The 21,998-nt window shown below is 38.1% G+C and overlaps 4 protein-coding genes across 16 annotated transcripts; all 4 read right to left on the reverse strand.

Moving 5' to 3' along the window:
* Positions 1–113: 113 nt before the first annotated feature.
* LOC127259648 (pentatricopeptide repeat-containing protein At3g53170-like) lies at positions 114–4,015 on the reverse strand. Of its 3 annotated transcripts, XR_007840534.1 has the most exons (4): positions 3,561–4,015; positions 2,003–3,098; positions 606–992; positions 114–437 (listed from the first exon to the last, which is right to left on the reverse strand). XR_007840534.1 is itself a non-coding variant. In XM_051287126.1 (3 exons), exons 1-3 carry the CDS (start codon positions 3,846–3,848, stop codon positions 866–868), a joined length of 1,404 nt encoding a protein of 467 aa, XP_051143083.1. In that variant the 5' UTR covers positions 3,849–4,015; the 3' UTR covers positions 114–865. The 3 variants fall into 3 exon arrangements, 2 of the variants coding, with proteins under 2 accessions (XP_051143083.1, XP_051143082.1); XM_051287126.1 differs by having other exon boundaries at positions 114–885; XM_051287125.1 differs by having other exon boundaries at positions 114–992.
* Positions 4,016–5,539: 1,524 nt separating this feature from the next.
* Positions 5,540–6,611, reverse strand: LOC127260040 (uncharacterized). Of its 2 annotated transcripts, XM_051287683.1 has the most exons (4): positions 6,272–6,611; positions 5,908–6,204; positions 5,713–5,833; positions 5,540–5,641 (listed from the first exon to the last, which is right to left on the reverse strand). In XM_051287683.1, the coding sequence occupies exons 1-4, from the start codon at positions 6,464–6,466 to the stop codon at positions 5,631–5,633; spliced, it is 624 nt and encodes a 207-aa protein (XP_051143640.1). In that variant the 5' UTR covers positions 6,467–6,611; the 3' UTR covers positions 5,540–5,630. The 2 variants fall into 2 exon arrangements, with proteins under 2 accessions (XP_051143640.1, XP_051143639.1); XM_051287682.1 differs by having other exon boundaries at positions 5,624–5,833.
* Positions 6,612–10,312: 3,701 nt separating this feature from the next.
* Positions 10,313–14,473, reverse strand: LOC127260114 (uncharacterized). The gene is made up of 14 exons (XM_051287790.1): positions 13,974–14,473; positions 13,732–13,834; positions 13,393–13,631; positions 12,739–12,811; positions 12,353–12,427; positions 12,163–12,273; positions 12,042–12,078; positions 11,523–11,619; positions 11,334–11,436; positions 11,151–11,246; positions 11,015–11,047; positions 10,810–10,909; positions 10,630–10,717; positions 10,313–10,553 (listed from the first exon to the last, which is right to left on the reverse strand). Exons 2-14 carry the CDS (start codon positions 13,813–13,815, stop codon positions 10,421–10,423), a joined length of 1,269 nt encoding a protein of 422 aa, XP_051143747.1. The 5' UTR covers positions 13,816–13,834; positions 13,974–14,473; the 3' UTR covers positions 10,313–10,420.
* Positions 14,474–14,948: 475 nt separating this feature from the next.
* LOC127259658 (uncharacterized) lies at positions 14,949–21,735 on the reverse strand. Of its 10 annotated transcripts, XM_051287148.1 has the most exons (10): positions 21,605–21,735; positions 21,208–21,309; positions 21,013–21,058; positions 19,705–19,780; positions 18,578–18,941; positions 17,978–18,227; positions 16,676–16,918; positions 16,482–16,598; positions 15,609–16,059; positions 14,949–15,138 (listed from the first exon to the last, which is right to left on the reverse strand). In XM_051287148.1, the coding sequence occupies exons 1-9, from the start codon at positions 21,674–21,676 to the stop codon at positions 15,611–15,613; spliced, it is 1,719 nt and encodes a 572-aa protein (XP_051143105.1). In that variant the 5' UTR covers positions 21,677–21,735; the 3' UTR covers positions 14,949–15,138; positions 15,609–15,610. The 10 variants fall into 10 exon arrangements, with proteins under 10 accessions (XP_051143105.1, XP_051143106.1, XP_051143104.1 ...); XM_051287149.1 differs by lacking the exon at positions 14,949–15,138 and having other exon boundaries at positions 15,375–16,059; positions 17,984–18,227; XM_051287147.1 differs by lacking the exon at positions 14,949–15,138 and having other exon boundaries at positions 15,375–16,059.
* Between the last annotated feature and the right edge of the window lie 263 nt (positions 21,736–21,998).

The following is a 21,998-nucleotide window of genomic DNA, read 5'->3' on the forward strand; positions in this document are numbered from 1 at the left end:
TACCCTTATCACCATCGTTTTGTTTGTTATTTTTATTTGTTTGTTATTTTTATTTTGTTTGTTTAATCGTATTGTTGATGCCGATTTTCAACAATAAAAAGTAAAGCCCGAAAATAAAAATTATCTATGAATTTGATAAAATAAAATGCACCGTACATACATAAATAAAATAGAAAAATAAATATCATCAAACAGCATCCGGCACATAGTTGCAATCTGGTGTGCGCAAGCACATGAAATGAGCTATGTGCACACTAAATACACCAAAAACTCTCTTTCGGCTCCAGAAACACAACAAAGACCTCCCTCATCTACTAAACACCATCAATCAAAATCCCAACAAGAATTGCTCCAATGGCTACAGAGGAAGGCCAGATTAAAAGTGGACTGGATATGGCAATGTAAGAGCAAGGAGGAACAGGAGTGGGAGAATATGCCTGTTTTAGATGGAGTGGGAGTATTATATGTTAAAGAGGGGAAGCACAGAGGCAAACATTTCGACCAAAAACAAACTTCTCTATTGATTGATGATGATGATATGATATATACACATCTCCAACTTCAAGGAAAGCATCTAAAAATATAAAATAAAGATGGTTGGTTACCTTGCGAGCATCTGGAAGGATCTAGGCGACACCCCACCTAAATTATACACAGCTGCAGCAAATAATCGGCACTCTTTTATCTTAGAGAAAAATGTACCCTCCACCGGAACCATCAATCACAACATTCCTTGCATTTCTTTGAGGAGCACTTTTTACTCTCTCCATAACTTCATTGTCTTCTTCAGCAGTCATACCACAACTTAAAATGACTTGACTGTAAAGAGAAGAAAGGGCACAGCGGCCAGGCTGTACTTTGATTGCTATCGAATCAATATGTGATCTGGGCAAGCAAGGGGAAAGATCTCAGCTAACAAAATCGTATTTATGGCAGACGGCAGTAATTAAATTGCCCTCCTGCGTTACAATGTCATATATTTGGACTCCTAGCTGCAGTAAGAAAAGAAGTTGTGCTAAAACAATGCAAGAGCAAACCCATAAAAATGAATCAGATTAAAGTTGCATCAATCACATTACATGGAATTCACAAAGACAACTTATCCTGATCTTATAATATTGATCTTTTCAAACAGTTGATTCTACTAAATGAATTTTGAACAAAAAGTTATTCCTTGCTCATACATGAAACGAATCCAAAATTTGAATATCTATATCTATATAATGCTATAGCAATACTACCAACTTATGCATACATGCATAAGTACACTTATAGGAGGTGTTTACTGAAAAGGATAATTTGTATTAGTGTAAAATTACATAAAAGTATTCTTTACAATACCATGCATAACTATTTAGCATTGCTAACAAAAGCGAAATTATCCCATCGAAACTAGCATCCAAACAAATTGAAAGATCTGAGATTGAAATGGCTAAGAATTTGTTCTTGTAAACAAATACATAGTGGAGTTCATAGAAAAGTAATTCCCTCAACAGTTGTTTCTTAAGATACAACTTCTCAAGGTGAAGCTAGAGGCAAAAACAATACTATCACAAATTCTCAAAGAAGGCGTGCAGAACTCTTTAATCCCCAGAATTCAACATTAATAATAAGCACACAGATAGCTTAAAGATTTACATTGACCTAACAGATAGAATCTCCTGGTTTCCTGCATTAAATGCGTAATGGAATCCAATTCCCCGGAGATTGATCCGTAAAACACACAAATATGTGAATATAGAAACAAAATCATTCCCTATCACAATACATAGGACTCAGTAGTATTTTCTTGTATCAATTGAATAGCCATTCTTTTTACATCACATCTTTTGGTAGTTATAATCTAACTAATGAAAACAGGTCAACCCTGACCATTTATCAAGTCCATGCGCAGATTGTAACTTTGCTGGAGCACCAAATGCAATCAGTAATATAACAGGTTAGGAAGTATGCTATGCACTCTAAATCTAAAAATTAATAGAAAGGCTTCTTGTGTGAGTACCTGAAGAACGATTAGCACTGATCATATTACTCTCCAAGTTCTTGGCAGCGTCAATCATCCCTTTTGCCTGAAAAGCTTGGATCATTGTGGCAAATGTTATATTATCTGGCTTACACCCACATCCTTCCATTGCTATGAATAACTCCTGCATCCTTTCTATATCTCCAGCAACCCCGAATGCATTGATGATACAGTTGAAAAACACTGTATCAAGCACCACATCAGAACTCTCTATTTGCCTTAGAATGGCATCAACTTCTTCCAACCGTCCTGCTTTACTATAAGCACAGACAAGTGAACTGTAAGTAATAGTGTTTGGTTTCAACCCACGATGCTTCATTTGCAGAAACATCTCATTCATCTTTTCAATATCTCCAGCCTTCCCAAATATCTCGATCACAATGTTATATGTAACAGTCGTAGGAGAGAAAAATCTCCTCTCCATAAACTCCATCACTAATCCCATCTTTTGGTACAACCCAGAATTCCCATATGATTTAATCAAAATGTTGTATGTCATAATATCAGGCTCTAAGCCCATCAGCTGAAACTCATCGAACCACTTCTCCATTTCCTCAATCTTCCCACATCCACCATAAGCCCCAATAACAGAATTAAAAGTAAAAATATCTGGACAGCATTCACCACTCTGAATCATCTCTGTCAAAGAGTTGTCCATCTGTTCAAAACGCTTAGCCTTTCCATATCCATGGATAAGTGTGTTGTAGGTCACGGTGTTACATTTAACTCCAAAACATGACATTTCCTCTAAAATAACCTTGATCATTTCAAACCGATATTGTTTAACACAACATTTGATAAGAATGGAGTATGTGAATGCATCAGGTTTGCAATCGCCAGTGGACTTCATATTCTCAATAATACTAAATGCCTCATCAAAAAGGCCATTCAGAGCAAAAGCACCCACGAGTGCAGTGTACACATCAACTGTTGGTCGGAGGCCATCAGATAGCATGGTCTCGAAAAGCAAACTAGCCTGATTTGGTTGCTTGCACTCTCCGAGCATTACTAAAAGCTTTGTATATGTCTGAGACCTCGGCACATACCACTGTTGCTGACGCAGAAGATAAAATATCTACATACACAAGAAAGTGAAATTTATTTGTAACAAAACAGGAAACATTCTGTGCTACTCCACATTAGACAAAATTTATATGTGAAAAGAGCCCTCTTGCCTCTAGATTAAGAAATGATATCTCCATACCAATGTGCAATACTGAAAGTTAGTATCTAACGCCAGGCAAAAATCAATTTAATAGTAAAAATCACTGAATAAATACCCAAAAAAAAAGAAAATCTCTTAACAATCTCTCCCCAAAAAAGCATACAAGTTGCAAGAAATATGCAATGCTTTTGCAAATGCTTGTTGCATTCTGTAATTATGCATACTCGTGATAGAATTTCATGTTCAATAACAAATTTACAAGTATTTTCTGGAAATCAAAGCCAAAATGTTGTTGTACTTGCTTGAGCGACTTTGAATTAAGATGCAGCAGAAATTCATTCAAAATAAAAACTGTAGGAAATAATAATAAACCTTAAGAGCAGACTCCCAACGGTTTCTCTTAATTGCGTTACTCAGAGCTTCCAGTACAGCCTTAGGCCAGAGATTGTTGTACTTTGAAGAGTTCGCCTTCCTTTCAATCTGTTCAATCGCCGCTTCCGTTCGTAGGATTCTCGAGAGGTCTTTTTTCGTAAACTTGCGAAATTGAATGCTTTTCGGGTTAAAACTGTTGCTGTTGGATTCCGATATTCTATCCGACGATGATTTTGCCTTGAAGGCGGCGGGGCGGAGATCCGCTGAGTTTAGGAGGCGAAAATCCATCGCCGGGAGGCTCTTGTAGATAATGAAGTCAAATTAGTAGAGACGGCGGAGTGGAAAAGGAGGAGGCGAGCGAGAAAGAGAGTTAGTTGGTGGCAGTGTCACCATTGTTGGGAATTGCAGGCGAAGAATGTGAGGATGAGGAGTCGTGGATACCCATCCGCTTCCGACAGCCAGTTCGTCGGTGCTCGAAGGTTCAAATTTAGACTTGCTCATTCGGTTCGAACCGGCGGTTTCGTTAAACCGAGTTCAAACCGAACCGAAAAACCATTGGTTTACTGTTTGAACCGGCTTGGACAATATATTATATATATATTTTTTAAAATATGTCCGCCCAAACCGGCGGTTCAAATCGGAATTGCCGTTTCGGTTCCAAATCGCCGGTTTGGACGGGTTTAATTTCAAATCGAAACCGTTGACTTGGAATAGAAATCGACGGTTCAAATTTGAACCGCCGGTTTAGACAGGTTTAAATTTTTAAAGTGAACGGTCCAAATTAATTGACGCAGGTTCGACGGTCAAGATTCGATGAAATAAAGAAACAAAAATTGTTTTACAATTGTGAAAATAAATAAGGGTAAATTATACTAACATTCCATTGTGTTTTAGTAAAAATGCACAAAATACTGTATGTTTTATTTATTGCGTGAAACCCTCCAAACTTTAATTTACTCAAATTTTATATAAATAAAAAATATAAAATATTTTAAATAAATTTTTTTGAATAAAATAAATAAATAATTAATTGATTTTAAAATCAATTAATTATTTATTTATTTTATTCAAAAAAAAAACTTAAAAAATATATAAAATAAGAATTAATCAATTAATTATTTATTTATTTTATTCAAAAAACTTATTTAAAATATTTTATATTTTTTATTTATACAAAGTCTAGTTTTTTAAGCACCTGTGGGGTGTTTACCCACAAGGAATGGTTGCAAATAACCCTCTCAGTTGGAGGAAGGAACACGAATTCGGGGAAGTCATATATCTAAGGAATGGTGGGTTTGCTATGATATGTTTCTTTGAGGTCTGATTTAAATAAGCAAGTCATGTTTTAATTTTGTGGTGCAAATAAGTGGATCAAGTAACCTGGAAAAAAAAAAGGATGAAATTAAGGTAATATTTACATTTGTTACATGAAGTTGCGACTAATGTTACGTAAGGAGTGCTTTCAGGGCGGTTACTAGGTCCGTCAATTTCTGTTCGATTCGGACCATTTTTCTTTGATGGACGGCCCTTTGGTGCTCCTGCACCAGCCTCGACCGAATGCCTGCTTGGAGTTGGTCATGGAGGCTGGCGCGAGTCTGGGGCTGCTCCTCCACCAAGCGACTTTCCTCCTGGATGCAGCCGTCTAGTGTCTCCAGCTCTTTTTGAAGGTTTTCGAGTTCCTTTATTTTTTGAGAAATTTCAGCAGCCAGATGGTGGCGCGCTTGCTGGAGTTCACTCAACCTATTAGAAGCTTCATTGAGGACCGCTGCTGCTTTGGACAGAGACGCTTCGATGGTTGCAGTGTCAGGCATGGGCTGAGACGGTGCAGAGTCAGACGTTGGGGGTCGAATCAAAGGTAGGTCGGTTTGAGGTTCAATGATCCTCTCCATCATCCGACTGAGGAAGGGTGCCACAAAAGACTCAGCAGGAGTCTGCACCAATAAGTCAATGGCCACCTGAGCTAGGGAGTTTAGATCCTCAGAGCTCAAGTCGGCCAATGACAGGTCGGCGCAGCGCATTACTACTAGTCGGGCAGATTCTAGTAATGGCACTTTGGTGAGGAAAGTAAGCTCACGAGTAGCCTGTTTAAGTAGGTTAGAGTGATCAGAGATTCATAAGTAAAAGTAAACTAATACAGTAATATTGAAGTTACCTAGTGGAGGACAAGGAGTCGGCAGAACAGGAGTTAGCGGGGGAGGACCAGGTTGGATCCTCGTCCAAGCAACCGATTTGGCGGCCGTGGGGTGTGGACCTATGAAGCCTGGCTTCGAACCCTGAAAATGTAAGATTTCAAGTCAAAGAGAGTTGGGATTAACATAAGGGGATGAAGAGAAGGAAAAATACTAACCACGGCTTCGCGGTTCTGATTAACAGAAGGGTCGTCCGACTCCGAAGAGGAGACGTCGACTAGCTCTAAATGTTGGACTGGCTCAGGGTCCGCTTGGACTGGTTGAGGGTCTGCTTGAACCGGTGCAAGGACCGGCGGGACTGGCTCAGGGTCCGCTTGGACTGGTTGAGGGTCTGCTTGGACTGATGTAAGGACCGACGGGGCTGGCTCTGCGGTCGGTTGAACCAGATCAGGGACCACCGACGGTTGGTGTTCGGTGACCGTTGGTTCGACCACCGGGTCGGCTGCCACAGGCCCCTGAGATAAGGAATATAATTTAGACTCTAGATAGGAAGCATAATTTCACAACTTGCTCTATACTCACCGAGAGCATGTATGACCGAGAAGGGGTAGAAGTCGATGAGGAAATCTGCCTCAACATCGGGTCCTCCTCCCAATGAATCACTGGCGGTCCTGCCGATGGAACGGCCGACTGTTGGCCGACCGGGATAGCTGGTCGGGAAGGGGTGGAGGTTGATGAGGAAACTGGCCTCAACGTCGGGTCCTCCTCCTCACGCATCACTGGCAACTCTATCGGTGTAGCGGCCGGTTGTTGGCCGGTCGGGGCAGCAGGCGGGGAAAAGGTAGTATGCGCCCAGGAAAAGAGGCAAAGTTAGAAATTATAATTGTGAGAAGTGGAAGAGTTTTGGGAATTACCTCTGGGATGGCTGGTAAGGCGGCTGGCAAAGTAGCTGGTAAGGTAATTGGTCGGATGCTTTGTTGATTGGTAGGTTTGGCGGATGATGGATCGGCCGACCGGTCGGTTGGTTGATCGGCAGGCTAGGTAGTCTGTTGCTCAGCAAGCGACTCTGAAGAAAAAAAAAACTTGTCAAGAATATATTGAAGGAAAAACAAAGTTAAGGTTATTGTTTATCCTTATCCAAGTGTCGGCGCATGTTGGCAGACAACCAGATGGGGTCCACAGGTAGGGACACCAGATAAAGGTGACGAGCCCAAAGCAAGGGCTGGAGGAGTCAGTTTCTCCAGCAACTGTCAGTAGGAAGGGCCTCCACGGCCCAAGTGACTGACCACCAAGAAGGGAAGGTATCCACCGCCTTGGGGTCATGACGGAAAGGAAGGTAGGAGTTGGAGGTGATATAAGAAGACAGTTGGGATAGGTAAGGTAAAATTAAAGAAGGGACCACTCGCCCGTCGGGACTCTGAGTTATTAAGTGTGGTCGGGCGAGTGGACCCGGCAGACCTTGACAGCAGCCGAACTGTCGAGACAAAAATTGCGGCTGCTAGTTGAAAGTATAAAAAGACATGTGGTTTTTCTTGTCAAACCTGGGACTAGAAAAAAGAGATCGTGGCTTGAGAGCTGAGTCTCAGGAATGAGGATAGGTCGGGTGAGGTAAAGGGTTTGGATAAGGATGGGGGTAATTGGTATCCGAATAAGGCCAAAAAAGTTCAGTGATGTACTGAACGTAAGTCTTATAAACAAAAAATTTTGAATTGCTGCGGTCATCGGAGAGAATGGCCTCAATTACAGGGTCGGAAGGGTGAAGAGTAGAAGAGTTAGGGGTTAGCTGAGCAAGAGCCAACCCAAGAGACCTATGGGTATTCGGGGATATGGGTAGGGGACCAAAAATTGCTTTCGAAAAATAAAGTCTCAGCCAAAGTTCAAAAAATCAAAAAGGACCAGAGCCAGCTGTGTCCACCCTCTTGGTGTCTAGAAGGCGGTCGCTGACCCTGGATAAGCCCTCATACAAATTGGCCAAAAAGAGGGTCCCTAAGGAAAAGAAGCTACCACTGGCTAGGTGGATGGCTAAATCTACTTGCAAGGTCAAAATTGATTTGGAAGAATAAAGGATTATATATCTGAAAAAGAGGGTATAAAGGATAAATCAAAATACAGATAAATATACAAAATGAATTAGATAGAGGAAATTATGTACCTGGATAGCCAGAACAGCAGAAAGGCGGTGTGCTCCAAGGCAGTTACTGGAGAACCCTTTGTACCCTGATAGCGGAGGACAAAGTTGGTCCAGCTGCATTCCTTCTCAGGAGTGCGAGCGAGCGACCAGCCTTCATGGTCGGGCGCTGGTTCTTGCCCCTCCAGCGACCCCAGAACAGGGTCATCACCAACCACTGGGAGATGGGCAATCATGGCCACATCCATTAGGGTTGGGCTAATCGGGCCAGTTGGGAGAAGGAAAATGCCCAGTTGGGCATTCCAAAAGGCCGCCATAGCCAAAAGAACTTTGTCGTGAAGGTACAGGGGTTGGGTGGCGAGGAAGATAGCCTTATCAATCCCCTGTCGTCGCCATTGTACATAAAAAACAGGAGATAACCTAGAATACCAGGAACGAAAGGCATCTTTGGGATCGGTAAGATGTGTTTTGATATGGTCATTGATGCGTTCAGGTTTGTAATCATGGCTGTTAATGGCTAAGGGGGTGACAGAAGAAATAACACTCCTCATGCGAGAAGCATCTTCATGGGAGGTGCAATAGGGACGAAGAGTGAGGGTAAGAACAATGGAAGAAACAAAAGGGATTTCTGGAGTGGGACATATTGGTTGGCCATGGTTGAAAGGAGACGAAGCTCGAGTGAGAGAAGAGAAAATGTATAATCGCAAAGGGAGAAAAGTAACTAGAGAACGTAAGGAAGAAGATGAAGATGAAAGGGTTTTAAGTGGGGTTTTTGTTTCGATTAGAGAACGTAATGATGAACAGACTCCCTGATCACATCACACATCTCACACTAATCGAGAAGTGACGACGGGGAGCCGGGCGGGAGGAGGCAAATTTGTTAAATATTTTAGGTTTTTTTTTTAGGCCTGTGGCTAGATTCCAACAGTGGGGCCCACAAATAAAACCCACAAGAGGAAAGTAGGCTTCTAGGGGCCCATTTGAAAGAAATGTTTGTTAATTGGTCGCTTAATTTAGCGACTGTTAATCGCCTGATCGATTGGCCGGTTATTTGGTCAAATAGTAGTTCAGTCGCTTGAAAGGGCGGTCAGTTGGTCGCTTGAATGGGCAATCGATTAAATCGTCTAGACGGATAATTGTTCAGCCGATTGAAGGGACTAGATGGTTGTCGCTTGATTGGGCGATCGATGAATCGTCTGAACGAATGGTTGTTCAGCCGTTTGAAGGGATTGAATGGTGGTCGCTTGAGTGGGCGACTGATTAGTCGTTTGGTCTAGCAACCAGTTAGTATCTGGATTGGTCGGTTGGTCAATCGTTGGGTTATTCGGTAGGTTCAGTCGGTCGCTAGACCAAACGACTAATCAATTGCCCATTCAAGCGACCACCATTCAGTCTTTTCAAACAGCTGAACAACCATTCAAGCGACCACCATCCAGTCCCTTCAATCGGCAGAACAACCATTCGTCCAGACGATTCATTAGTCGCCCAATCAAGCGACCAACTGACCGCCCTTTCAAGCGACTGAACTACAGTTTGGCCAAGTGACCGGCCAATCGATTAGGCAATTAACAGGTCGCTTAAATAAGCGACCAATTAACAGATCTTTCTTTCAAATGGGCCCCTAGAGGTCCACTTTCCTTTTGTCCGACCTCCGTGTCTGCCATCTCATCTTTCTTCGCCTGACCTTCAATTTGACCGACCTCCGCGTCTGCCATCTCATCTTTCTTCGCCCGATTTCCTTTTGACCGACCCCCGTGTCTGCCATCTCATCTTTCTTCGCCCGACCTTATCTTGTCCGACCTTTTATCGGCCGTCTCATCCTTCTTCGCCCGACTTCATTTTTTCTGACCTCCGAATCGGCCGTCTCATCCTTTTTCGCCCGACTTCATTTTTAGAAACCCTATACATTGGTTTTTTCTTACTCAATAATATATATCACAGAAAAGATAAGCAGAGAGAATTGTATCTTTGGTGTTTTATTCAATTACAGTCTTCTATTGATATATATATATATATATGCATATAGTTCTATTGTTCTGATTGGAAATTTGGGATGTTTTGTCTTATTGAAGTAAATATTGGGAGCAAAAATCATTTTTGGTCCCATTCAATATCATAATTATCAATTTTGATCTCATTCAATACTTTTTTATCAATTATGGTCCCTACGGATTGACTGAGACTGAACAACTCTGTTTATTATTATTATTTTTACTTTTTTTATTAAAATTATTTGATATATATATATATTTATAATTCAACAAAAAATATATATAATTATTAAAAAAATTTATTTGAGTGAAACCAAAATTAATAAAAAAATTTGAATGAGACCAAAATTATGAAATTTGAATGGTACCAAAAATAAATTTTTGCTCAAATATCGGATATGTCTTCTTTGGTTATGCTTTTAGATTTCAAAATTTTCTTCAGAGTCCTAATAGGTACTGCACTCGAAAGTCACTCACAGCAGAATGGAAAATGCTGAAAGACCCTGAGAAGAGAAGCATAATTAGAATTACACTATCGTAATTGTGTTGTTTGTCTGTAACAATGGCTGTCATAACTTGAAGCTTCAAAGTGTATCAAAAACATAAGATTGATTATGCACGTGACGCAAAGGCATGTTTCTGAGTCTTGAGGCCGAACAAGTTTTCGAATAGTTGGGGGGCTGCTGGGGGGAGCTTCATGGGCTGAGGGGCCATGAAATTAACTATCTTTTCATGAACATGGTACCTACAATGTTGTTCCAAGAGTTAGTATGATGCAAAAAGAGGCAATGGAATCGAAACTTAGCCACATGCAAACTTACCGGATCTTGCGACTCTTTGAAGCGCCACAATCAACTAGTTTTCGCTTCTTCTTAGTTTGCAGTCTTTTTGTTGCATAGAAAGCCAGTTCTGTTTTTTACAGGAAAAGTACGTGTAAGAAATTATTGGCATGTAAGCAAGTGAGACATGTGTTTTGCACGAAACCAAGACTGAAAATTTACCCGATGATGATGGGTCGATTGTCTCAAAGAACTCTTTCAGCAACTGCTGGTAGAATTCCGAGTCATCTAGAAGTTCAGGGTCGACGTTTACAAGTGCACCCTGAATTGGATATCGTAAAACATGATTAAACAAAAAAATAACTTCTCAAATTCTCTACTACAACTCTCAGAGTAAGTTATGAACTAAGCATAATTAAACAGGTACTTCTTGCTTGAGATTTTGAGTAGAATCCGAAACCTGAAGAAAAAACTGAAGCACATTAAAATACGCATACATATATGTGCGATAGAGAACAAGTTTGTATTTATCAATTTTATAGAAGGAGAAATTTCAAACCAACATTTCCAAATACAGCAACAGCTGATTTATTCTGCTGCATCCCCTTGATCATTTTACTCGGATCCCTCATGTAGGCAGACACTTGTTCACTTATACTCTGAAAAGAATGCGAGTAGTATTAAGTTGCAGATTTGTTTGCATTTGTTGTCCCTTAAGATTATCTTTTCAAGTTTTGAAGCAAAACCTGGTTGAAGGCATGCAATTTATCTTTAATTGCAGCTCTACCGGTTGTCACTTGGGTTTTCCTATGCCATTTGTCAATCGATTTGTTTCTGAATGAAGCCATTCTGTCGTATAAAAAGATTAAAATCAATTAGTGTAGATCAAGATAGGTATATAAGGATAATAGGTGCTGCCTGGGTGATGGGAGTACCTTGATTGCATTTCAGAAATCTGCAACCATTCTTCGTCAAGATCCATATCTGAGTTTTCAGAAGCTTCTAATTGCTTGGATTTTGCAGTGGAATCATCTTTAGGAGAAACAATTATAGAACAGTTTAGCACAAGGACTCGATTCAAAAGAAGATATAAGTGGGTAATAACAAAAAGGATTCTAGTATGAAGATAGTAGCCTAAAATTATTAAAATGATGATCCACCAGTAAAATAAATATGATTGGCAGACATTATTTATATCTATTTCGAATTTCGCACAGCACATTAAAAACATACAATCCATTTAAAAGTTGTAGAAAGAATACTATTGTGGTAAAAACAACTATGAATGAAAGAAAATAGATTAGTTTACGTAAATCTCAAAGAATAGAAAGAATAAACCTAATATTAGTTCAAGGCAGCGAAACTGAGGAGAATCGATCAGAATGGATAGCTATCGGGTTGTTAATCTTCACATTGAATTTAAAAGAGAAAAGGAAGGAGAAAGGCAGTATTACCTTCTCCAATGATTGAGGGATTATTTGCTATCAGTGCCTGCCAAATTAGGGTCCATTATTAGCAAGAAATAAAATTTTATCTTGATGAGGTGTAAATGGCAGTAAAATACAATTGGAGTACCTGTTGTAGCTCCAGTATAGAATCCAATGTCTTCTTCGACGAAGCAATCAATTCTGAATATCCTTGGCCAACGTCACTGTCAGAATCACAAAACGATGATCTAATTGGTTCCTGCACACACAAATTCTTCGCATACTTATGATGTTTCCACATAATCAATTATAAGATCAGAAATCCAAAATCTCCGAACCAGGGGGAGTCTGTTTGAACTTGCAAATGATTTCTGCAGCAAGAATCTGAACTCAAGCGTCTTGTCCCAAAGAGCCTAATCAAATAGGAAAGGAATGAAGTATATCAGCAGCTTAAATGGCATAAAGGTGGAGACAGTAGACTAACACCTAGCTAGGAAAACATATAATGGAACATAACTGCACAAATGATCACCAGGATATTAAAAAATTTAAACCAGCTAACAAAGAAAATCATCATATGAGTACGGGCAGGAAAGTGAACAACAAAGCATTCTAGAAGAAGCAGTTAGGTTATATCCACTTTTCTGCAGTGGATAACTAAATTATTATATCACACTGGATTGTATTTTCTTTCTCCACCATAGTGATTTCACAGACAACATACCCTTTGATTTTTAACTGCTTGACCCTTTTGAATATCATCATCTTTAGAGTGCTTTAGATTCCTCCAAAGATCCCTGTGTCGTGCCAAGAAACAAGACAGGTTAAAGCTCTGCTCTCAAAACCAGTCAAAAATTCAAATATGGAGAATATTACTATTTCAGAATAAGTTAATTGGTTTGAAACGTTTAAATTACCACATTCTTTATACATGAAAGCACAAGAAAAATTTCTATATTCAACTCAAAATCGACTGCCTGTAAATCATACTGACCCTCGCCGACACCAACCATAGGATATCTATCTAATGAAAAGTCCATCTACAATTCTTACAACCACAATGTGAAATAAGAATCAATTTATCCTAGAACAATCAATGAATTAACTAGAGAGATAAGGAAAGCCAAATCAATGCGGCAACACACGATATCACACATTGCATTGCTTAAGTATGATTTATCAAACAAGAAATTCTTCTATTTGGTTCCTTTGAATTGGCTCCCCAATCAAGTTATGTAGAGATTCTGGTTTAATGAAAATCAAAGATACAACAGTATCATATGTTGTGGTCTTTGATCTTTCACAATCGCTCATGGCAGAAGTTACTATAACATTTACTAATACTAAAATAATTAAAAATATAACTCTGAATACTTACTGCTCCTTGCTTCGAAGCTCTTCATACTCCTTCTCCAGCTCTTCCATCTCATGGCCTTTCTGAGCATTGAGAGCAGTATGCAGATCATCATCATCTTCGGAATATTCCTTTCCAACCTCGTCTTCATCCTCCTCGCTCTCTTCATCAGCTTCCTCTCCCTCTTCGTCATGATCCAAATCAGCCTCATTCAAGTCATCTGTATCATCATCTTGAAATTCGCCATCATCGATTTTATGTACCTGTTCAAAGGTGAGGAACACGAAGAAGATGATTGAAATCTATACTTTATTGAGCAACAACAATACAATTAAATAAAACAAGACACGTGACGGTACAGACATCCACGAAATCCTCTTCAAACTCAGGGTCGAGTTTCTCAACTTCGCTTTCGCTCTCCACCTTCCTCAATTTCTTCTTCCCCATTCTCAACAGAAAAAAATACCTAATAAAATCAACATAGGAGAACATACTTCATTGATATCAATCAGAAACCGAAAATACTTCAAAACTTAGCGCAAATTTCGGGAGAAAAACACGAGTGCGATAACAATGGGTGGAAGTACCGAGTTTCGACGAATTACCAGGATATAGGTGAAGAACACGTCCAATTTTAGGAAGGAATTTCAACGAACACTTGGTCGGCAACAGAGGTGTCTACTGATGGGATGGGACGAAGAAGCAAGAACAGACTGAATAAACAGTCGGCTAGGTTAGACTTGCTCAATCTGTTTCGAACCTGCGTTTGGAACCGCCATCGAGCCGAAACCGGTTATCTCACGGTTCGGTTTCGGATTCTCTTTCCTACGAACCATAAATCTCCGGTTCGAACCGGCGGTTTTGTATCTTTTAGTTTTAAAAAATATGCTATTAACCTGGTGGGAGCGTGAATGGCGATGGAGCACCGGGGTGGGAGTAGGAAAAGTAAAAAAGAAGAAAGAACAAGAAAATTGGAGAAGGAAACTGAGATGAAGGTGAAGGTGAAGAAGAAGAAGAAGAATGGGAGAAGAAAGGAAAGAATCGGTGAAGGTGAAGAAAAGAAGAAAGAGGAAGAACCTGGTGGCTGCCTTGGCTAGTGCGGCTGCGGCTGCTGTGGTGCGGTGTGGTGTGGGTGTGTAAAATAATTTATTAGGTCGGGCAAATTTGTATGTTTTAAAATTATAATAATATGTTTTAACTTAAACTTTTTATATATTATCAATTTTTTTATTAAATAAAAAATTATTAATAATATTAAAAAATACTAATACTAATACTAATACTATAATATTATTTTTTATTTATATTTTGTAATTTGTAATTATATTATCAATATTTTTATAATTTATTTGTATTTTTTTAATTTATAATTTAATTGCTTATTAAATTTATTGTTTAAATTATTTTTACATTATAACAATCTAATTAATTATTATTCATATAATGAATATATAATAAATAAATTTAAATAAAAAAAAATAATTATTTTTAAATAAAATTCAAATTTTAGAAAATTAGAAAATAAAAAAAAATATATTAAAAATAAATATATATAAACCGACGGTTCAAACCGTAACCGGCTGTTTATAAACCGAAACCGACGGTTTATAAACCATAATCGAAACCGTCATTCGAAAAATTCGATTTCGATTTGACATTTTGATAAATCGTAACTGCGACTTGAACCGTTTGGGCAAATCTACATCCCACAAGTTCACCGGCAGCAGCAGCATCCCATTTAATATATCTTTTTCCGCAACAAACTACAAACTACAAACAACAAAAACATCAACTCAGCTTCCAATTAGAGAGCTGTAGCCAACAAATCAAATTTGTCAATCTTAGATAACATTAAATACCTACTATAGTTGGATAATGATTAGCGCGACTTGTTTGAAAATATACATACCAAAACTACAATCAAAATGCATATACAAAAAACTGTACATTAATCTCATAATTATATATGTGTATAAAGTCTTATGCTAAATAACTAAAAGCAATAATAATCAAATCATTACTGCTATAATAAGTACATAAATAATCAAAGATAATAATCAAATTCAAAATCTGTGTGTGCATAAAAACACTGGAATGGAGCAGTGGTGGTAGCAGACAACTGCTCTGTGGTGGTGCAATAGCGGCACTATCACCCGCCATTGACTACTATCCTAATAACAGAAGATAAGAATGCCATAGTTTTAACAAAATCATGTAGACAGAGTGATAGACTAACCGACCTTCAATCAGAATCTGATGTTTCTTCGAATTCTGGTTTCAACTTTGCTACCATATTTGACAGCGTCTCTACCATATCTTCTACATCCTCATCTCCAAATCCCCAACTTCTCAGTAACTCTGCCCCAAGTGCTCCTCGTCCAATGCCAAACTTGCCAAGGCTTCCCAGTCTATTCTCCAGAAACGGCAAAACACCATTGCTGGAACGTAGTTTTGCTGCCATGGGGATCGAGTGGACTTCAAGTGACCCCCTTGATGGAGAGTCGGAAATGGGGGCATCCAAAAGCTCACCATTTTGGCCAACATGGTTCCCAAATATTGTAGGGAAAGGCAACGGTATTGGAAGTGGACACCGGGCAACAGATAGATGGGAGAATTTGGGCCTTTCTTCTGCACTTAAATAAGCAGCTTGGACAGCTTCCTGAACTTGGGAAACTAAGGCTCTTTTGCTTCCTGATTTCAGATACAAACAAAAGAATAGATGTCTCATACACAGCTTAAGCATGTAATGTTAGAGTTAAGATCATATGAAATTAATATTTCTCACAAACAGCATTCTACATGTTAATGGCCATTTCTCTGCTAAAGGTATCCAGCACTATCAATTTTCTTTTATACAATGCAAGATTTTGCAAAACCTTGAATTGAAGGCATAGATATGGATCCCATGTATCAATGCTTCTATCCTTTTAGCTTCTCAGGAAGAAATTCAGGATATCACAAGAAAATATCCCAAAGAACATTCTCAAAACAATGTTAACTAGAAAGACTTTTCATTTTTCAACTTGTGCATATAGCGGTATTCAGGATATAGCAGAATCTAGAGAATAATTGCTTAAGAACATTCAAGTTTACAGGTTCAGAGGGAACTTAACCTGATCCAAAGACCCCATGGATGATCATAGATTCCAAAGCATGCATGTCTTCAACATCGGATATTTCAGGACTAATTGGCTGCAACTGCTTTAATAAAGATTGTTGGACCTGGACAGCTGTTTCAAGTGATATAAAAATTTCAGCGATGGCTGATTCCTGATAATGGGGCAGTAAAATTTAAACTATATAGAACCTGTCAAAGCTGGAGCCGGCATTGCAACATCCAGTGTAACAACCATGTTCTGCCGATCCCGGCCTGCTAACATTTGGACGAGGTCATTGACACTCAAAGCACCACATGTGTGGCTCAACTGTGCACTAGGCCCCAGTGTATCCATTCTGAAAGGGAGACTGACAGAGTGTATCGCAGATGCATAAACTGCACTGGTGTGATAAGGTTTTTTATCTTCCAAATGGAGGTGCTTTGACATCTTACCTTTAAATAGACAAATAGAAGTTATCTAAATGCCGTGGCTACAAGCACATGCCAAGTGCAACGTACCGGTTACATGTAAAAACAAAAGAGAAGTGGAAACCACTCAAGCACACCAAAATACAAGGGAGAGGTTAATCTGAATTGTTAAAAAGACATTCATGTTTAATTACTGCAATGTCGCTTACCAATTAAACTTAACTCCATGTGATAACAAAAATATGCACAAACTTATTCACTAAATAGGGGTGAAAATTAACCACACTAGATGAAAATTGTGGTTGATTTATATACTATGTATATAACAGAACATCCCAAAAGCTTATTGGATATACAACTTAAGCCAGCAACATATAACTTAGCATTTAACATTCATATCAAGCATTTGACATGCAATGTTAAGTATTCAACATTTTTTTAAAATTTTACAACTAATACTTAGCATTTAACATCCATAGCAAGCATTCAACATGCAATGTTAAGTATTAACCATTTTTTAAAATTTTAATAAGCATCTTCAAACAAAATTTCTAATCTCCTTAAGCAAAGAGATACATAATATTTTAAAGAAGTGGGCAATATTAGCCAGGATTAATAAGCATGAAGCCATGAACTTAAGTTTGAAGTGACCCTTCAACTAATCAAAACTACAACAAGCATATGTTTGTTTAAATGTTGCAATTGAAATACTATAAAAGGTCAGTATTATTAGAATTTCCAACTTCAACTGTTATTGCAACTCTAAAAGAAAGTAGATGATCATTTGTCACTATAAACAAGCAGTTCTCTTAATATAAATTAAAGAGTCCCTTACGGCTATGAGATTTAATTTGAGAGTTGGGAGAGTTAATAGTCGGCATCATCAGCTTTTCAGTTCCATACAATTATCAATTGTTGTATTGTGGTATCTATTAGGTCTCACAGAGAAACAACCAGAAAACTAATAATACTTTTCAGTTCCATATAATTATCAATTGTTGTATTGTGGTATCTATTAGGTCTCATAGAGAAACAACCAGAAAACTAATAAAGAAGTGTCTTTCGTATGATCAAGATTCTTACTCATACTTGGCGATGGCAGACCAATCGGAACAATCATTTTACAGAATGATGACAACTTGGCGAATGAAACTGCATCATGAAGTTTACGGGATATTGCCATTTTGCGGTTTTGGGAACCTAGGCAAGTGTCAGGAGCATGAACAGAGTACAATAGGACTGGAATGTTTGGGTACTCATCAGAAATATTCTCTAGAAACTCCGCTGCTAAACCAGAGAAGCCCCCAAAATCATCAACAATGAATTGAATTCCCTGTTCAAGGAAATCAGTATTGAAATTCAAACACAGAAAAATAAGGTGAATAGAAGTATAATGGATACTAAATAATTGGATGCTCTACAACATTATGTTTTGTATGATAGTAATTCAAAATGTTAATTCCACGTAAATGTTTTCTTAAAAGGAAAACTTCTAATGCATCTTTGTGCCAAAGTGAACTGAAGTGATAAAAAGGTTTTCGAAGAGAACCCTGAAACTTTCAATAGTTTAGACAATTGCAAGTCTTTTATATTCAGCGGCAGGCAGACCAATGCCCCAAGTCCATCATTTACAAGTTGCACCGGTAAAACCAAAAGCTCTTAGTTATCATGCATGTACAGTACCTGAGGATGGTCACTTTCTTCAATGAAAAAGCGAAGTCTCTCATTAATTTCTTCTGTGTGTACACCTGAAAATGCCTCTTTTCCAATTCCATAATTTTTAAATTCTTCGAGGTCCATCCACATCCCACTCAATTCATACAAACTCTGAGGGTGATAATGAACTTTTGAGAAATCTGTCCAATACTGAACTTCATTTTCGAGACTTTCGACAATGTCCTTATCAGGAATTTCAGTATGGAAAGCATTGTCACTGCTGTCACAACCTCCTGAGCTACCCAAGTTTTCATTTTCTTCCAAGTGCAAACTTTGCAAGAACAAATTCTTCTTTATAGGCTGAGATGTTTGAATTGTTACAGGACCTGTCCTACAAATTTTTCTGAATATTCTTAGTTCAGGCAGTGAATGCAAAAACCAGGATGCAATTTGCAATATATGAAGAACAAAGCATGAAATAAGAGCTTCCAAAAATGCAGCTAAGGCTTAAATTCACCATTTTTAAGGAGCACAAAAATTAAAATGGAAATAAACCTCCACTTTCCGAAGGCAGTGATAACAACTATGAGTGTTAGCATTTCCATTCTTTAAAAACATTATAAAATGGACCAAGTTCAAGGTCTGAGGTAATATAGCATTTCAGGCATTTGAACCATAATATGGATAGAGCTTCCAACATCTAAAGGCAGTATCAAGAGTCGCCAGTCTTTCAGATAAGATAAAGTCAAGACCAAAGACACAGATCTTTTGTGCATATAACAGTGTAAAAAAAAAAAACAGAGAAGTACAACATATCGAGAATTTAGATCCATTTCTGAGGGAAGAAGAGGAAAGGATGTGTAGGGAAAAGGATGTAACCATAATGCTTTTCAGTTAAGTCCCTCACCCAATTTAACAACAACTGAAAGAAATAAATATCTTTTAAATAAGATCATGTGATATAAAGTAGTACTCAGATTTCAATGTAGCAAGTAGCATAAAATTGAAAGAGATGCATCACAGAAGCAGTGAAAAAACAAACAAACAAATCTAGAGATGAGAGCCTCATTACACACAGAGCTACACTTGCATCCACTTACAGCAAAATTCAAAAGTATATTTCATACAATATGAAAGAAGAATTAACATCACACCATGTAATATTATCCGTTGACGTTTCTGGGGCTTCATTGTACAAAGATCCCCGCGAACCCACTGATCCTAGGGATCCTGTTGAAAGACACGCAGCAGCAGCAGCAGCCTATTAGAAGCGAATAGCCCATTTATGCATTTTCAACTAAACTATGAACAAAAATGTAACCTGTACAAGATTGCTCGAAATGCTTTTCAAATGAGAACTAAGACAATGATGTTCTTAAAGGAGTCAGCAGATCTCTTTTGTCATTAACTATAACATGACTCAGCAAATTACAATGACATTTCCTCTCCCTGAAACCAAAAGTTCTACCTAAAGTACCAATTTTGAGGGTATCATGCACAGCTACAAACATGGATGCATAAAATACATTGTGGAGACATATGCATAGGCAGGTTTATATGCATGCAAGCATGTGAACATAGACATAGACACATACAGCACCAAGGTTTAGAAAACCTAAAAGGATAAAAAAAGAATTATCAAATATTTTTAACAAAAGATAACGAATCAACAGCAATTTCAAGATTTTCTTGAGTAAAGCAAGAAAGATACCCAAACACAACTTTGGAAGTCAAATTTTGAGACAAAGAATTTGAACAGTTAATATTCAATTTAAAACTAAAAATTGCTATATATTACTATGAAAACTGAGGTTTGCGTACAAAAGCTGAGCAGCTAGCTCTGCAATTAAAATAACATATTGCAAATTAACTTTTATATTAGCATTTCTTTTTGTTTCGTCTCCTTCTGATATAAAGTTATAAATCTCAGATATAGCCTCTGAACTTAAAAATATGCTTTTCATTAACAGTTCCAATCATTTTCACACGCTGGTGCTCAATGAACAAATCTGATCAGTCATTTTTTTTTCCTAAAGGAGTTACTCTTAGAAATTACCAATTAAACATATTGATTTATTTTATTTTTCTGGTAGTAGGACTACACTAATAAAAAAAAAAATCTTGAATCCCAAGACGGAAAATGGTGGAAAAATACTTCCAGAGCAGGCAAAATATTTTCTAGGCAACTCCATATCCTTACGCACCCACATAAGTTAATAATACAATTGTTTCAATTTGGTAGTGAAAACAAAGAAATGGAGAAGAAAAAATCAACAGCAGGAGTTCTGATTGAAAACACAACATCATGAACTCGAAACTCAGCTTCAATAACCTACAAGCTCATCTCCTCATATTAGCATAAACTCAGAAGTTGATGTATCTACATATGTATATATAGAAGCAGGTTGGATTATAAGATACAACGTGAGGCTATATAAAGTGATTCATAAAATATAATGTACCTTGAAGATCTACCGAAACCATACGCGGCGTGTATGTAGGAATGCCCTGGAATTAATAGGGCATAGAGCACAAGAAGAAGTTGTCATCCTCATCTTTGAACTAAAAACCACCACTTAATTCATTCAAGCTAAATGCAGAAATAACATAAAAGGAAGAAATTTATGCCTTCAGCCAAAAGATTGACCTGACCTGACCTGCTGAGTTTCACCAGTACGATAAAGGACATCCATGTTAAGGCCATGACTTTTGAATACTTCATCACTTCCGGGGCTGTCAGCCATTCCAATCAACTCATCCTTCAAGACATTAAATCAAACAAGCTATCATTCTCCAACTAAAACCATAACTTGGAGGGAAATCACCGCTTTTAAAAATGTATGTTCAATGCAGAAGAGAAGCCGTATTCTACGGAAAATCACACAGACATCAACCAGGCTGATGGTATACCATGATAAACATACTACAAGTTTCCCGAGCCACAATTCAACTACTCCAAAAGGTGGGGGCAGGCAGTAGCACATCATAATCAAGGATTTTGCCAGAGTATCAACTAGATAAAAAATTGAATTGAAGGTGGAAAACATTTGGTACCTGGAAATTCCAGAAGTGAGAACCCACAAAATTTGCGTAATTTCCAACTTGTATCGTGACAATCTCCTTCATAATTCTACAAGAAGAAAAGAACTGTGGAGGAAGAAAAATGAAAGAATTAGGGAGTAGAAGGAAGACGAAAGGAGGATAAGGTTGAGGGCGGCGGCGGCGGGTCTGGTACTTGCCCAGTCGTTCCGAACCGGCGGCTCGATCCGGTTCCATTGAACCGAGCCGAACGGTTCTTTCCGATCCGGTTCGAATCGACGGTCCATTCTTTAAAGAAAATAATAATATTCCGATCGTTTCAACTCAAAACTTTTTTACCATTTTGATTCCATTCCAAAATATTTATTTCTTATTTTTTACTATTATTTATGAAATAATAAAAAAGTAA

This window comes from Andrographis paniculata, unplaced genomic scaffold (assembly GCF_009805555.1).
Source record: "Andrographis paniculata isolate CXL003 unplaced genomic scaffold, ASM980555v1 Contig60END, whole genome shotgun sequence".
NCBI classification, from domain to species: domain Eukaryota; kingdom Viridiplantae; phylum Streptophyta; class Magnoliopsida; order Lamiales; family Acanthaceae; genus Andrographis; species Andrographis paniculata.